This window comes from Filicampus tigris, chromosome 11 (genome assembly GCF_054856515.1).
Source record: "Filicampus tigris isolate MCC_2025a chromosome 11, RoL_Ftig_1.0, whole genome shotgun sequence".
Lineage (NCBI taxonomy): Eukaryota > Metazoa > Chordata > Actinopteri > Syngnathiformes > Syngnathidae > Filicampus > Filicampus tigris.
In genome coordinates this window covers 1844799-1862261 of record NC_141227.1, presented here as the reverse complement: position 1 = coordinate 1862261, position 17463 = coordinate 1844799, and the positions used below count along the sequence as shown (strand labels likewise).

The window sequence follows — 17463 nt, the reverse complement described above, 5'->3', positions numbered from 1 at the left end:
TTCCACAACCGTCAACACAATGGTTCATCCAGCCAATATTGAGTGCTTTGCTGCCAACTTCACCACCTACGCCAACCCATCCCTCCACCTCCAATTACGGAGTGATCGTCTCACCGGCTGCTGCTTCGCCTTCTCGCCCGAATATTATTCCGGGGAGGTAGGAGCTTGTGGGCGATTCCTGCTGATCTATTCGTTTGACTTTGAGCAGCAACCTAGCATGTATTCAGATGATTGCGCTAAATTGGCCTATGTTATCAATTTGCTTCAGGGAAGAGCAGTGAGCTTGACTAATTCCTTGTGGGAGCCAAAGTCAGAGATGTTGGAATTCGTTTGCCTCTTTTTCTGCAGAGATGCATAGAGTTTTTGATCAGCCCTTCATTAATCAGTCACCGGCAAACAGTTAATGGCATAACATCAGGGCTCTCAGTCAGCTGCAGACTATGCCAATGAATTCAGGATTTTAGCATCTGAAAGTGGATGGAACGAAGCCGGACAAGACAGCTTTTATTTGTGGACTGTCTGAGGACCTCGAATTGCGCCCGCCGCACATTCCTGTTCAGGCGGCGCACATTCCTGTTTAGGCAGCGCTCAACCTGCGGCCACCACCTGTTTCTGTTCTGGCGGCGCACGTCCTATGGCTGCTACCTGCTCTTTTTCCATCTTGTGGCTGTGCTTTGGGTTGGGTCCTTGATGTCAGTTGCTATGGTCCTTTATTTTGTCATATAGGATTGAGTATGGCCTGATGTCTCTCAGTATTTAAGCTTGTGTTGCTCAGTGACACATTGTCAGTATGTCAAGCTTTCTTCCAAGCCTTCAGCAACCATACCTGCTCTCTGTTGTTACTTATTTTTGTTTTGTATCCATCCCTGCTCTCTGTTGTTTCTTTGCATTTTTTGTAGAGTCTCTGTTTTTTCACTTCTGGGTCCTGTCTACTTCTGGATCCAAATCCTGCTCCTCACGTGACACACACCTATTACGGATACATGTTTACTAATTACATGATAATATAACCTATTTTTCAATGAAGGTCTGTTAAGAATTCTGTGTTTTGGTTGGCCATTCATGCTTCTTGAGTAGGCCACCCCTGCACTAGACTCATGTGTTTTCATGTGACTTCTCTGCGTCTTGTGAACATGAAGAAGGGTCCATTACAATCAAATTAAAATCCCAAAATGTTCTTCTCAAAACAAACAACAAAATGCAATAATTTCTATAAATTACATCATTTCACAAGAGTTAAATCCTGACTACACGAGGTTGACACTAACAAATCGACAGAAGATGAGAAATAAGGCTGAATGTAGTAGGAAAAGGTCATGTGAAGTACAGAGGAGGTAATGAAACAAACCAATGAAAGAGACAGTACCTGTTTAGCATCAGACAGCAATCTTTCTTTTCTCCCTCAGCACGCAAGAACATCAACCTGCATTACACCATCACTTTAGCCATCAAGCAGTTGCAACGTTATACACTACATAGAAACTATGTGACATATCACACAGTCATAGTACACGTGTCCTAATGTGAATAGTTGTATGTACAGGGGTGGACATATATTATATATTGGTATGGGATCATTCACACTAGACACTTTTAGCAATGTAACACAAATACATCTTGTGAATGGGTTTAATGAAGGACATTGACACTTTCCCTGCCAAATAGTGTCAATGTTAATATAATTTTAATGTATTTATTAAACAGAGCTCCCAAATTATTCTAATTCACTTCCACAACAATTAGTCCAAATTTCCATTTATTTATTTATTTATTTTTACATTTTGTAAAGAACATTACTGTGGTACAGTTATTGCAGTATATTTTGTTGAAGGATATAAATAATTCTGCATATTGTTCAACTGCACAACATAATCAATATTCTATAACCATAATCTACGAGTGTGACGAAAAACACTGAATTTGAATTACCTATTTAACCAAATCAAATCGTTACACTTTAAAATGTTCTGTCCTTGATCTACATATGAGGTGCCTTAAACAATAAGGTTTGAGATTCTATTTGGCAGTGCCAGTTATAATCATCCCACACTCTTGTAATTTTGATATGCCATTATTAAATGTCTAATGAGATAACGTACCAATTTTTGTTATTCCAGGTTGAAAGAGACCGCTGTACGTGGACGTTAAGTGAACCCTACTAAACCACACTTGTCACAGCTGACTTTTTGCAGAATGCAGTGGGGATGGGAGGACACTTTGGAAGCATGATACACTATAAAATTTTGTTTGAAAAAGAACGCTATGCTGATTTATGGACTGCTTCAGACTGTTCCATTGGCACAAAAAGTTTAAGGGTGGCAGAGAGTCTGTGAGAGACGATGGGTGGTGTGGGAGGGGGAGGGAAGTCAGAACACCGGAGCTCGTGGGGAAAATTCGTACTTTTATGGATGATGACTGTCGAGTGTCAATAGAGACGATAAGTGTACAGTTTTAAGTCAGTGTGTTAGCAGTACAAACAATTATTCATGATGAATTTAACATGCAGTTAATTTGCGGGAGGTTGGTCCCAAGGCAAAAGGCTGTGTCAGTGGTATTTCCATCAGGACAATGCATCAGTCCATAAGTCCATCCGTGTTTCCAACTATGTGAACGAGATGGATATCAAGACAGTTCCTCACCCTCCCTACACTCCAGACCATGCTCCCTGTGACTTGTTTGTTCAACAAACTCAAGGAAAACCTCAGAGACTGCTGTTTTGAGACCAGTGGGAGATGAAAGAGGCTGTGATGAGGGTCATGGATACGTTCACACCAAAGGACTTGAATTCTGAAGTTGTCAGAATGATGTAACAAGTGCATGGCAGTTGGAGGTGGGCGCTTTGAAGAGGACTAGAGTTTAGTGCTTGTCCGAGGAAAAAAAGTGTCCCTACTAAAAAAGTCTCAAAACATATTGAAGGCACCTTGGCAGGAGTTGCTCGGTTGAGGACCCAAAAGCAGGGGAACAAGGCAGGATAGAATGGTTTAATTTAAAGTAAACAAAGGCAAACAAGGTTCTGGGATGTTTAAAAATACTGAAGTCTTAAAACAACAAGGATAAAATGGAACAAAAAAAACACAAGGACTTGGACTTGACTTTGATAACTGACAACAGAAACCTGACAAATGACAATGAACCTGACCAGGACTCAAAGAAAGCAGGGAACTAAATGCAGACAAATTGACGAGACAAGAAACAAGACACAAAAGGTTGGAGGGAGCTGATTGACTAACACCAGGAACTGGGATGACAAGCACAGCTGGACTCAATAACCTACCAAAACAGAAAAAGGAACACAAGGAAAACCATGAAACTAAAGTCCAAAACCAAACTCAAAAGTCAGACCATGACACACCTTGTATATATTCAATTTTCTTTTGATCGAGAGATCAAAAAGTTATTATTTGGTATAAATCGGTTTAAGGTTGCTGAAAATGTGTTCTTTCTTTGAATTTAATCAATGAATAGTTGGTTTTGAGGCACTGATTTCTAAAAATGAACTTTAAAAATTACTATTATTTTATTTGATCATAGAGGCTACTTTTGACATTACAAATTCAAAACAGTGGTGTGATTTTGGTTTGATTAATGGACAGTCTTATCTGCAACAGTCAATCATAGGCTCACTGGTCGGCAGGCTAATACGCAACTAATACATCAGTGTTTGCGTGCGAAAGTCCTGCACAATTTTCAAAGTGAATACAGCGGGTATAGAAAGTATTCAGACCCCTTGAAATTTTTCACTTTGTGTCATTGCAGCCATTTGCCAAAATCAAAAAAGTTCATTTGAATTTCTCAATAATATACACTCAGCACACCATCTTGACTGAAAAAAAAATCTGAAATGTAGAAATTTTTGCAAATTTATTAAAAAAGAAAAACTGAAATATCATACGGTCATTATTCCCGCGTATTCACACCCTTTGCAAAAAAACCCTTCATATTTAACTCACATGCTGTCCATTTCTTCTGATCTTCCTCGAGATGGTTCTGCTCCTTTATTGGAGTCAAGCTTTGTTTAATTAAACCCGGACAATCATATTTACATGAGGAAACACTGGAAAGTTTTGCCCTGGTTGATGCAAGGACACTTGTTCGAGTTTTCTCCCAGGTAAACCCAACAACCTGCCTTTTGGATCCAATTCCCACATTTCTTTTTAAGACATTTTATGGAAATTTGAAGAACAAATTTTAAATATAGTCAATTGCTCTCTTCAGACAGGCGTCTTCCCCGCTGCCTTTAAAACGGCGGTGGTGAAGCCCCTTCTGAAGAAGAGCGGTTCTGACCCGAGCGTTTTTAATAACTACAGACCCGTATCCAACTTACCGTTTTTAAGTAAGATTTTAGAAAAACTGGTTTTCATCCAGTTGAATCATTTTTTAAATACAAATAATATTTTGGAGAAATATCAATCTGGTTTTAGGATGAACCACAGTACGGAGACTGCTCTTTTAAGGATCTTAAATGATATTAGGTGCACTGCAGACGTGAGAAAACTCACAGTCTTGGTGCTACTGGATCTAAGCGCTGCTTTTGATACAGTAGATCACCAAATTTTATTAAATAGACTTAAAAATCTAGTGGGCATCTCTGGTACTGTTTTTGACTGGTTTTATTCCTATCTCACAGACCGATATTTCTTTGTAAGTATGGATACTTGTTCCTCTAAAACTCATGAAATTAAATGTGGGGTTCCTCAAGGTTCGATTTTAGGCCCCTTACTTTTTAATCTTTATATGCTTCCCCTCGGGGATGTCATCAGGGGACACGGCATCAGCTTTCACAGCTATGCTGATGACACGCAGCTGTATATTGCCGTGTCTCCTGATGACACAGGACCCATTGATACCCTTTTAAATTGCATTTTAGATATCAAGTCATGGATGGCAGATAATTTCCTACAGCTCAATGAGGACAAGACTGAGGTTTTAGTTATCGGTCCCGAAGGTCAGAGAGAGAAGCTTTTACCAAAACTACACATTTTTAATCCCTCACACTGTGTGAAGAACCTTGGCGTCATTTTTGACTCTGAGCTCAGTTTTATTCCTCATATTAAAAATGTAACCAAGATTGGTTTTTATCACCTTAAGAATATCGCCAGAGTCCGCCCGTTTCTCTCTCAGGCTAACACGGAAGTGCTGATGCATGCCTTTATTTCCTGTCGTTTAGATTACTGTAATGCCCTGCTCTCTGGCCTCCCGAAAAAGAGCATTTCACCACTGCAACTACTGCAGAATTCAGCCGCTCGGGTGCTGACGAGAACCAGAGGGCGGGAGCACATTACGCCAGTTTTGAAATTGCTGCATTGGCTCCCTGTGTGTTTCAGGATCGATTTTAAAGTACTTTTATTAGTTTATAAATGTGTTAATGGTCTTGGGCCATCTTATTTATCTGATTTGCTTTTATCATACCAGCCCTCGCGGATCCTGAGGTCCTCTGGCGCCGGCCTTTTATTTATTCCAAGGGTGAGGACCAAAATGCATGGCGAGGCTGCATTCAGCCATTTTGGTCCTCACCTTTGGAATAGCCTGCCAGAGGATGTCAGGTCTGCAGAGACTGTTGATATTTTTAAGAGGAAGCTCAAGACACACCTTTTTAGTTTGGCTTTCAACAACTTTTAAATAATTTATCTTTTCTTTTGATTGAAGATAATTCTATGTTTTGCTTTGAATGTTTTAAAGCACTTTGAGTTGCATTTTTATGTATGAAAAGTGCTATATAAATAAAATGTGATTGATTGATTGATTGATAAACTGATTGGACTTGATTAGGAAAGGTCAATATAAGACCTTATAGCTCACAGTGCATTTCAGAGCAAATGAGAATCTTGAGGTCAAAGGAACTGCCCAAGGTGATCAGAGACAGAATTGTGGCAAGGCACAGATCTGGCCAAGGTTACAAAATAATTTCTGCAGCACACAAGGTTCCTAAGAGCACAGTGGCCTCCATAATCCTCAAATGGGAGAAGTTTGGGAAGACCCCAACTCTTCCTCTACCCGGCTGTCCAGCCAAACTGAGCAATCATGAGAGAAGAGCCATGGTGAGAGAAGTAAAAAGAAGAACCTAAAGATCATTGTGGCTGAGCTCGCGAGATGCTGTAGAGAGATGGGAGAAAGTTACACAAAGTCAACAATCACAATCACTGCAGCCCTCCACTGGTTGGGGCTTTATGGCAGAGTGGTCCGACGGAAGTCTTGCCCACATAGAGTTTGCCAAAGAACACACGAAGGACTCCCAGACTTTGAGAAATAAGATTTTCTAGTCTGATGAGACCAAGATTGAACTTTTTGGTGTTAATTCTAAGCGGTATGTGTGGAGAAAACCAGGCACTGCTCATCACCTGCCCGATACAATCCCTACAGTGAAATGTGGTGGTGGGAGCATGTTCATGTTGTGGGGGTGTTTTTCAGCTGCAGGAACAAAACAACTGGTTGTAATTGAAGGAAAGATGAATGCGGCCAAGTGCAGAGATATCCTGGAGGAAAACCTCTTCCAGAGTGCTCAGGACTGGGTCGAAGGTTCATCTTTCAACAGGACAATGACCCAAATTACACAGCTAAAATAACAAAGGAGTGGCTTCAGAACAACTTTGTGATCGTTCTTGTGCCCGGCCAGAGCCCTGACCTAAACCTGATTGAGCATCTCTGGAGTGACCTGAAAATGGCTGTCCACCAACGTTCACCATCCAACCTGACATAACTGGAGAGGATTTGCAAGGAAGAATGTCAGGGGATCTCCAAATCCAGGTGTGAAAAACTTGATGCATCATTCCCAAGAAGATTCATGGCTGTACGAGCTCAAAAGGGTGCACCTACTCAATAAAATGCGCCAGGGTGTGAATACTTATGACCATATGGTATTTCAGTTTTTCTTTTTTAATAAATTTGCAAAAATGTCTATTCTTTCTGTTTCAAGCGGTCTGAATACTTTCTGTCCCCACTTTTTTGTGTAGCACTGTATAATGTGGCAAGGCATGTCTGTAAAATATGTACGTATTTGTAAATAACCAGAAATGGGAAGTAACGAAGTACAATTACTTCATTACTGTACTTGAGTATTTTTTCCCCGTACTTTGTAATTCACTATTTATTTTTTAGAATACTTTTTACTTTTATCCATTACATTTTAACATCAGTATCTGTACTTTTTACTCAATACATTTTCAAAACAGAAATTACTTATGTTTTACATGATGCGTGATGATTTAAAAAAAAATAAAAAATTAGACCAATGTTCGTGGCTCCGCCCATCATATGAAAATTTACACCCGGTCTCGGTCATCCCAGCTTGTGATTGGCTCTATCTCAAGCTATGACATCACCCGCCATGCTGCTCCCGTTATGAGCCTGAGCTATGATAGCCCATAAATGATTGATAAAACGAAACAAAAACATGCAGGACAATGACACGGCATAAAATGTGGGGGCCACACTAACATTATCCTTTGGTATCAAGCAGCGGGCCGCAAATAGCCCCCGGGCCGCAAGTTTGAGAATGCTGCATAAAAGTAACCAGGGGAGCCAAAAATGCATGGGACATCCGAAATGAAGATAGCTTTTAATTTTCTTTTTTTCTTTTAATTTTTGCTGCAGACACCCGATGAACTGGGTGGCCCATTCAAAGCGATACATCAGCGCATCCGCCATATTGGATGTGGCCACTCTATTCGCCATAAAATCGGCTAATAACATTCGTAAAATTGAGTTGCAATGACGTATTGTAATCTAAAGCAATGATTCAGTATTAATCCTTTGAGTTCTTGTTGGGGTGGCGCAAAATAGCGTGTGCCAAGCATTTCCTGATATGAACATCTGAAAGCAGAAAGCAGGGAGAATTTAATTCATTAATGAAATTTGTACTGTCAAGCACCTGAAACGTCTTGGTGGCACGACACCATTAATGACAGAAACTGGATTTTTAAGTGTTAGTGTTAATGTAGTAACAAGTTCAGTGTTTTCCATTACATATTATATCATTTGGCAGCTCTAATTTACTGCGTGGCGGACTTCAATTTTCAAATTTTCATTAAAGAAGTTTAATGAAATGATCAGAGCTGGGCAGTCGGAACGTGGTGGGGGCCAACAATGTTTGTGAATATGGCCGGAGGGCAGCTGCCGGAAGGGTACCCAGGTCAAGGGTGGAGGGTTGCGGCCGGACCAGCAAAAAAGTGCCCAGCTCTGATAATGATGTACAGTTCACATCAGCACTTGCTTTAACAAGTCTTCTACAACTATTACACTCTGGTCATCCTGATGAGATAATATTATTCACCAATGCATTTTTGCACTATTCATTTTTTTTTGCAGAAAACTTAAATAATCTTTAAAGGAGACATTTTATGCATTCTTTCCACAATTCAAAACAGATCAGGAATCTTATTAAAAGTCCCAGACATTCATAGGTCAAAGTGCACAAACGGAAACAAAATCTAACAAACATTTAACATCCTGTCTCTTTGAAGATGGGCCACTGCTCACACCACCCACCTCCACAGCGAGGCCAATGTAGAGTACAGCTATCGTGGCCAAGAAGACCATGGTTGGTGCGAGTCGCAATTCGGCAAGTGCTGGTACCACAAGCCCAGATTGTGAAGAAAAAGCAAGCGCCAATAAAGATTAGATTTACAACAAAGATTAATTATTGGAGCGAATTCTTCCATGTTGCAAATACAGGAGACACATTGGCGAACATTCTCATATGTGCCGCTGATTATGCTATTCGCTAATGTTACTCCGTGCTAACAGGACAGCCCTGCTTATATTTTGTTTTTAACATAGTGCTTCCATTAAGTCTGCCCATCACTTGTCATGAATGGAGAGTTGGTGTGAGGGAGGTGTTATGTGAGGTGGCCCCAATGTTGTCACAATCCAGCAAAATCCGCACAGACACTTTTTCAGATAATTCACACTCAATGGGTGGACAGGCACTCCAGAGATTCAAGTATGCGTTTCTCCCCACAATTTAAAATAAGTGCCAGATGTCTCAAAGACACGTCTGTGACATGCATTAGTCAAAATATAAAAAGGACCAAAAATTATACCACATTTTTGAGGCTAACTGAACTTAGCATGTTTTAATGGTGTGCCCCTGTCCCATGCGACTGAGTCACTGCTTGTCCCACCCCACTACTGCTGGGTGTGCCAACACAAAAATAACTTTCGTTACAATGGCGACTAGGGGCAGAGATAGGGGGTGACTGTTTCAATTGTATGTTTGGAAATAGTCAGTTGACAAAAGATTTTCTTGGCAGTGTAATCTCTTACTTGATGGGTGGGCACCTTAATTTTGCATAATATGTCCCCTTCAAAGACCATAACACAAATGAGTACAAGTTAGACATTTTGCTTTTTAAAGCAGAGGGAATCAAGCTGAGGCCCTTGGTAACATGATCCATTTCCATCCACGTGTACTTCACTGCAAAACAGAAACCAGAAAACATAACAGAAAGAAAGATCCTAGTTCGATAGAAGTTGTTGCTGCTTGAGGGATTAAGGCCTCATGAACATTTTAAAGCAGCAGCTGCCTGGTGGTGGGAAGGACTGAGCTGCATATCCTTTTCTCCGACTGTTTCTTTTTCGCTGATGTAGGAGGTAATGAGTGGAGAGAGCTGTTGTGGAAAGTCAGCCTGACGTCCATACTCCTTTCTCTTCTATGGTCTTTCTTCTACCAGGGTGGTAGATGTGCAGGCTTGTGAGAGGCTGGTGACTGTGAGAGTGTTTTGATTGGTGATGAAGAAAAGCAAGTGAAGGAGTCTTGGCTTGTGGCTGGAGTTCGTTTGATGTGATTTATGTCATACATGTCTAAGAAAAAAAGTCTTTAAAAGTGCGCGGGACTGGAATCACAGGACTTGAGTCAAAATATCAAAATGGAATAATACAGACACATTGTGACACACACAAAAGAGAGTGAGTGTCTTACCCCGTCTGACCAGGTACGGTTTAGTGTAGTCCCAGCTTTCACTGTCATTCTTTATTACATTCAGACGTGTTGGCTGTGGACACAAAAACAAAATGGAAATGGAAAATAATAACAAAAATGAGTTACATTTCAAATGTGCCTAACATTTAAAGTTGCTGATTTTTTTTTTTTTTTGGGGGGTTCACAGAGATTATTGTTGAGAGAATGTTGTAAATCCCCCAAATCCGATTGATTCATTAAAGATCTATTCAGTAAAGATGTTTTTTGTCATGATCTATGATGTATTGACTTTGTTTGATTAGATTGAGTTTTGCTTCACGTTTTGTCTTGCTCATTAGGTTTTTGTTTCCACCTGTTCTCATTAGGCCGGTCCCTTGTGTCAACCTCCCACCAGCCACTCTTGTCTTGTCCAGGGGTAAACTCGTAGTCTCATCAGTTTGATTGTATTTAGTTCACTGGCTTCTTTCTAGCTTGTCAGTTCATTGTTTCCTTTTGTGTCATTGTGGTCAGTCACGTTTTTGAGATTACTCCTGCTCCCCGGTCTTGCCTCCCTGCTTCCCACTGCACTTGGGTCCTCCACATTCCACCATGTAAACAGTGATACTTTTATTACACTTTTGTTTTAACTACCTGAAAACCAACACTATTGTGTGTGTTTAGTCTTCACAACCAATCACAAACTAGCAGGTGTGTGTGAAGCAGAGTATATGGATCATGCAGAAGCAGAGCGGTGTCGCCAGGCTTTGGCCAATCACGGGGCGCCAGTGGGTCGGCACGACCACTTGCTAAATGCGATTAAGGAAACCATATCCACGTTGTTTTCCCGACTAGATGCGCTTGGGTCGCATCTCGATTGGGATTTGAATAATATTATTATTATTATTATTATTATCAACAATAATACATTTTATTTCAAGGCGCCTTTCTGTCACTCAAGGTCACCGTACAAACATGAATTCATAAAATAAGATAAATAAAAATAACAGGAAAAGACTAAAGAGAGCTTTTAAAATAGATTGGAATTACATAAATGGGTGGGAGTAACAATGAATACGCTTCTTTAAAGTATTTTAAGTTCAGACTTGAAATGAGAGAATGAGGGAATGTTTCTGAGATGGGGTGGGAGAGCATTCCAGAGGCGAGGAGCAGATCAGCTGAATGCTCTGCTCCCCATTGTGGTTAGACGAGCAGATGGGACAGCCAAGTGGAATGATGAGGAGGATCGGAGAGTGCGGGAAGGAAAGGGAAGATGAAGGAGGTCGGACAGATATGGAGAGAGAGTTTGTGGATGGCCTTGAATGCCAACGGGAGGACTTTGAACTTGGTATGAGATTGTATGGGTAACCAAAGAAAGCTGCTGGAGAACTGGAGTGATGTGGTGCATCGAGGGGGGTCTGGTGATGATGGGGGCATCTGAATTGTGGACTAGTTGTAGTTTATGGAGGGCTTTATGGGGGAGGTTGAAGAGAAGGGAGTTACAGTAGTCAAGATGGGAAGTGACGAGGCTTTTGATCAGGATGGTGGCAGAGTGAGGGGTGAGAGAGGGACGGAGACGATTAATGTTGCCAAAGTGGAAATACGATGATCAGGTGGTGTTATTGATGTGCGATTGAAATGATAATGTGCTATCAAGAATGACCCAGCACTTAACCTAAGGTGAGTTGTCGATAGTGATTAAAAAGCTGCTTGTTTTGGATAATGTGGATTTAGTGCCAATGAGGACAACCTCTGTTTTGTTGCTGTTTAGTTTAAGGAACTTTAGGCTGAACCAGGATTTCATTTCAGTAGATGAGGGCTTTGTGGAGAGGTAGAGGTGAGTGAATACACGCCTCAATGTTAATAATACTGATTCCGTAGTTAATGAACTCCCGGGTTCCTATCAGGCCGATTGGCCGGAACCCAATATTCCTCATCCCGCCATTCCGGTGAACCAATTCTTGCACCAGTGCTCACTCGTATTTGATCAGCAACTACTTACATATGTTAATGAGGCTGCTTAAGGTGGCATTAAAAAGACAAGGAAGCCGGCAGATGGCTCTTGATTTTTCTCAAGAAAAACTGTCTGTAGCAGAGTACTCTAATTTCTTTTCGAATCCTAGCTGCCGAGAGCGGATTTGACGATGCCGCACTTTGTAATTTTTCCACATGGACATAATCCGTGAATTAAAGATGAACTTGCAGCACAAAACAAGACGGACAGCCTTGAGCAACTCGTAGGACTCGCCATCTGACTAGGCAACCATCTCCGGGAACGGCAACAGAAGTGGGTTCTGGAATTTCACTGTGTTCCTCCTGGAGAAGGTCTAGCTGTGGTCTTGATGCCTCATATGAGTCCTGTTTCAGCCATGTCAGCAGGACAGCTGCCCGGAACAACAGAGGAGCCCATGCAAGTGGGTGGGAAACTGACCCAGCAGAGCGCAGAGGCCATGACTTTGTCTGCGGGATGACAGTGGATCAGGTGGTTTTTTGTTACAGTGGCCAAAGCGTGGAAATCAATGTTTGACAGACTCTGGGGCAGATGACTGTTTTGTGGATTTTTTAATTGTGGAATCTTCTCTTTTCCTCTTGTTTTAGAGGAGCCAAGGGAACTAAGTATTAACTACTATTACACACTCCACTGAATCTATGTCCTTACAATTGTGGTAACCATTACTAGACTAGCCATTTTCTCGTCATGCCATCTAGTTCAGCACCATTAGTTTTACGTTTACTGTGGCTTAAGATGCATAACCCCAGCATTAACTGGGACATCAGTAGGCTTGAAAATTGGAGTACCCTTTGTCAACTGCCTACAGGCTGAAAGCCCTAGCTTAGCCTTGTCTAACACTACTGTCTAACAGTACGCAAGCCCATCAATTTAAAAGAACATTTCGGTGGAGTTAAGGCAGTATTCAGCAAAGAAATAGCCCAGTTGCTCCCTCCGTATCATCCATATGATTGTGCAATTGAGTTGGTTGCTAATGCGGCATTACCCAAAGCTAAGTTGTTTCATGTGTCCAGACCAGAACAGGAAGCTCTGATGAAGTACATCTCATCCTCCCTTGCTGCTGGACTCATTCATCAGTCTATGTCACCAGTCAGGACAGGATTCTTCTTTATTGAGGGACAAGAAACTTTGTCCATGTTTGGATTATCGAGGTATCAATGAAATTACGTTCAAAAATAAGTGTCCTCTGCCCCTGTTAGATTTGTCATTTACACCCTTACACTCTGCCACAATCTTTACTAAGATAGATTTGCATAACACGTATCACTTGGTTCGTATAAGGAAAGGTGACAAGTGTAAAACAGCGATCAATACCCCCATTGGAAATGTTAAAGATCTTGTCATGCCATTCAGGTTAACTAACGTGTCTACAGTATTTCAGAACCTGATTAATGATGTTCTGCACGACATGATTAACCAGTTCTGCTTTGTGGATCTTGACGAATATAGAGGAGCAATGTCAATATGTTAAACTTGTACTTCAGCGATTACTCAAGAACAGATTATTTGTCAAGGCAGAGAAGTGTGAATTTGATAACTACATCAGTGCAACTTCTATAGGAGATTTGTTCGCCATTTTAGCAGTAAAGCAGAACATCTAACTAAGCTTATGTCGGTCAAAAGGCCTTTTGAGTGGACGCTTTGTGGATCTTGATGAATATAGAGGAGCAATGTCAACATGTTAAACTTGTACTTCAGCGATTACTCAAGAACAGATTATTTGTCAAGGCAGAGAAGTGTGAATTTCATAACTACATCAGTGCAACTTCTATAGGAGATTCGTTCGCCATTTTAGCAGTAAAGCAGAACATCTAACTAAGCTTATGTCGGTCAAAAGGCCTTTTAGGTGGACGCCAAACTTAAAGCATTTGTTTACCACTGAGCCAGTTCTCCTGCATTCTATCCTGGGTCTCCGTTTGTTGTAGAACTGGATGCTACAGATTCAGGAGTGGGGGCCATCCTGTCTCAGTGCCCTCCCGTCAACCAGAAGCTTCATCCCTGTGCGTTTTTGTCATATCGCATAAGCCCCGCAGAAAGAAATTACGACGTTGGTAACTGTGAACTCATCGTCCTTGCGCTTCAAGAGTGGAGGCACTAGCTCGAGGAGGCAGCAAAGCCATTCCAAATCTTCACAGACCATAACAACCTGTCATATGTGGACAGGAACAAGTCAGGACCAAGTCATCCTATCAATCACAGGCTGGCCTTCTTTATCCATTGCACATTCCATCCTGTCCTTGGTCTCATATTCCACTGGACTTCGTCACTGGTCTTCCATCATCACAAGGCAACTCTGTCATCCTTAGCGTGGTGGACCGTTTCTCTAAGATGGCCAATTTCATCCCTCCGCCCAAGTTGCGATCATCGCTTGAGACAACCAATCTGCTTGTGAAGAATGTGTTTTGCATCCGAGGCATCCCTGTTGATCTGGTCTCTGATAGAGGGACCCAGTTCACGTCCAAGGTATGGAAGGCATTCTACAGAGCTATGGGACCTTCAACAAGCCTGACCGGCCTGGCCTGATCAGGCTATCACCTACAGTCCAATGGCCTGACCGAACAAGCTAACCTGAAGCATTCTTCGTCCTGGTTGCTCCACCTTCCATGGGAGTAATAGGCCCATAACACCCTGGTCTGCTCGGCCACTGGACTGTCTCCTTTCAAGTCTGCTTACAGGTATCAGCCTCTGTTTTTCCTTCCAGTCACCCTGGTGGTCTGCCTGGTGGCGTTTGTTGAGGTGGGAGTATTGTTGTGTCCTGTGTTTTTGCCTAATGGTAATGTGTTCTCTTCATCCACAGTCTTTCCTGGTTGAGTGGTGGGGCGGAAACACTAAACTGCAGCACATACAATCAGTCAGATCCACCTGGCTCTAATCAGCAGTGGATAGTATTTAGGCTCAGATCCAAATGAAGGAAGATGCCGGAGTATTGTTTTGCTTGCTGTCTTTCTGCTTGCCATTCCCGAGTCATCGTACCAGTAGAACTTAAGGTTTGTGTTGTGAAGTTCTACTGTGATTTTGTGTTTCCGTTTTATCTCTAATGGGTGTACCAGAAATACTTAAAATTCATTAAATCCCCAAAACATATTTCTGTCTTTTTACAGTCCAGCCATTCAATCCCAGGAATCTATTTATATTTTTTTTCACATTTTTTCAAACGTGAGGGTAAAAGAGGGTTCTTTGTTTTCTTGTATTAACTTGTTGGAATAAAGTCTGTGTCACTGCTCTCAAACCCTTTCTGATGCGTGGTGGTCCATTCTCTGGTTGTAAGGCCAAGCATAACAGTCCCATATTTATGAATGAAATACATGACGTCCACCACTCACATCTGCAGAGAATCGATTTGTCTGTTTTGCGCCTCGATCAAATACTGTACACTAAAATCACGTTACACTGCCTGTACCTCAAATTAGACCTGCTTTTTGCAAGTCTAAAATCGGGTCTACTTTTTGTAAACGAATTAACAGATGCACTGGAGGGCGAGGCAGAAACGCCCATTGAGGCGTAACGCGTCTACCAAATTCACAAAAATGCAGAACGAAATCATTGTCCCTGCATGAAAATGACAATGCGACCGCTTTTACATCAAGCACAGACTCTGTCACCAAATCATCAGGTGCGCCATTTTACGCCAAGCGCTCGGGCGCCAGTCTACCAAAATAGGGCACCATGTCTCCAAAGCCGGCTGGACAAATACCCCAGGACAAGCTGGACAAAGTAGCCAGGGAGAGGAAAGTCTGGACTTCCTTGCTGAAGCTGCTGTCCCCGCAGCCCAACCTCGGATAAGAAGAAGATGATGATGATTATGAATCAACTGAACTAATTAGAGCAAACAAAACTATTGGAGTGACATCCTTTTTGGTTATTATTGTTGGTGTAATGTATGACTATGAGCATTTTCTGCTTAATATCAAAAAGTAAAAACACAACCTTTAAGAGACTGAATAGATCCCAATGGAAGATGGAACTGCAAGCATTTGTGGGATAGTTCCATTTGGTATGTATGTAATGGTTTAGGATGTTGTTCATTGCAGTTTTTTCCCCGGAAGTTCCCAATATTTAAACTGCATTTATGTATTTATTTAGGTATTTATTTTATTTATTTTTATCAGGTTTTCAATTTACTACTTTATAAACTGTAACTATAGCTGTTAGCTTGGTAAAATACATAAACCACTAGTCTGTTGCGCTCCGCTAATTATGAGGGCCAGCCTAAGACAAAAATGCCAGGGCTGATTTTTTTTTGGTTCCAGTTCAGCTCTGCTTTGAAGTGAATAGAACTGGACACCTTTCATCATACCTTTATATAACCACAGTAAAAAAACATGTTTCAGAGTACATCTAAAAAGCATACAGACAAAAAATTCTCAGTCTTTACCCTTGCATATTCAATCTTGAGAGTGCAGCAGCCAGCATAGATGTCAGCTCCATTCAGAGCAGCTTTCGCTTTCTGAGCATACTGATTCGACTTGAACCTGAATGAAATAGGTTTAGGACAGCCGACTGCAAATTTTAACACGGAAACAAAACCCTTATTAAATTATTAATAAGGATACTCCACCATGGCTTGGATTCCATTTCGCTTAAAGATGACAATCCTCAGTACACTGCCGACAGGGTTACATACTGAATATAGGACATCCTGGAAAAACAAACAAACAATTAAAACATTTCAGTACATTCAATAACCACCTCAACTGATTATATCCTGAAACTTATAAATGCACATTTATGGCTATAAAAAGTCAGATAAAAAGCTTATCATGTCCCAAAACTATGGCATGGTTTACCAATGTATTACACAACTGTATTTGAAGACTATTATTCCAGTCTTGTTTGAATCAAATTAAATTATCTTTAAAGAAACAGTATGTAAAATGCACTTTCCATCTAGTGGTGAACTAATAGAATGCAGTGACCTAAGTCACAGTAACACATTTTTACAGCAGGAAGTACAAGCAAAATGTCATCGCAAACGACTTCTAGTATTCCCTCAAGTGACGAAGTAGGTGCATTGAACTTGTTGCACATGCTGTAGTCATGATGTTGAGGAACTACGTTCACTAAGTTTGTCTCTCCTTTGAGTATCTGTAGCAGAAAGATGGCGGCGAAACATGTCCGCCTCCTATAAGGTATGGCGCAACCCATGTAACATGATTAGCGTTTACTAGATCTACGATTGATTACAGGGTGACCCAAAAAACACAGGCCCCAACTTTCAATAGACATAATTTTTAAATTTTTTACTGACTCAAATGCAACTTGAGGTATAACTATTTTATTGTGTTTAAAACATCACATTAAAACATACTCATTGGCCTTTTCTTCTTCAGAAATCCATTACAAATGTCCATTTTTTTTTTTTACTTTTATTTCTTATTTTCAACATATTTGAAAAAAACATGAATAAAAAAAAATAAAAAAACATAACTAACAATAACAACAACACCCGGGGAGTCACATTTCTTTCACAATTCAGTTCTACTTCCTCTTCTTCCATTTGTCATTCGCCATTTTTCAGTCTGGTTTTATACATTGTCCATTTTTCCCATTTTCGGTCTCC

At 41.0% G+C, this 17463-nt stretch overlaps 1 protein-coding gene across 1 annotated transcript in view; it reads right to left on the bottom strand.

Annotated features, from left to right (window-relative positions):
- The window catches only part of hnrnpll (heterogeneous nuclear ribonucleoprotein L like), a 79797-nt gene that overhangs the window by 28584 nt on the left and 33750 nt on the right, over nt 1-17463 (bottom strand). Inside the window, exons 5-7 of the mRNA XM_086044429.1 lie at nt 16457-16542; nt 16279-16375; nt 9917-9989 (exon numbers count right to left, since the gene is read on the bottom strand). Coding sequence (XP_085900555.1) covers nt 9917-9989; nt 16279-16375; nt 16457-16542 — 256 coding nt within the window. The remainder of the gene's footprint in view (nt 1-9916; nt 9990-16278; nt 16376-16456; nt 16543-17463) is intronic.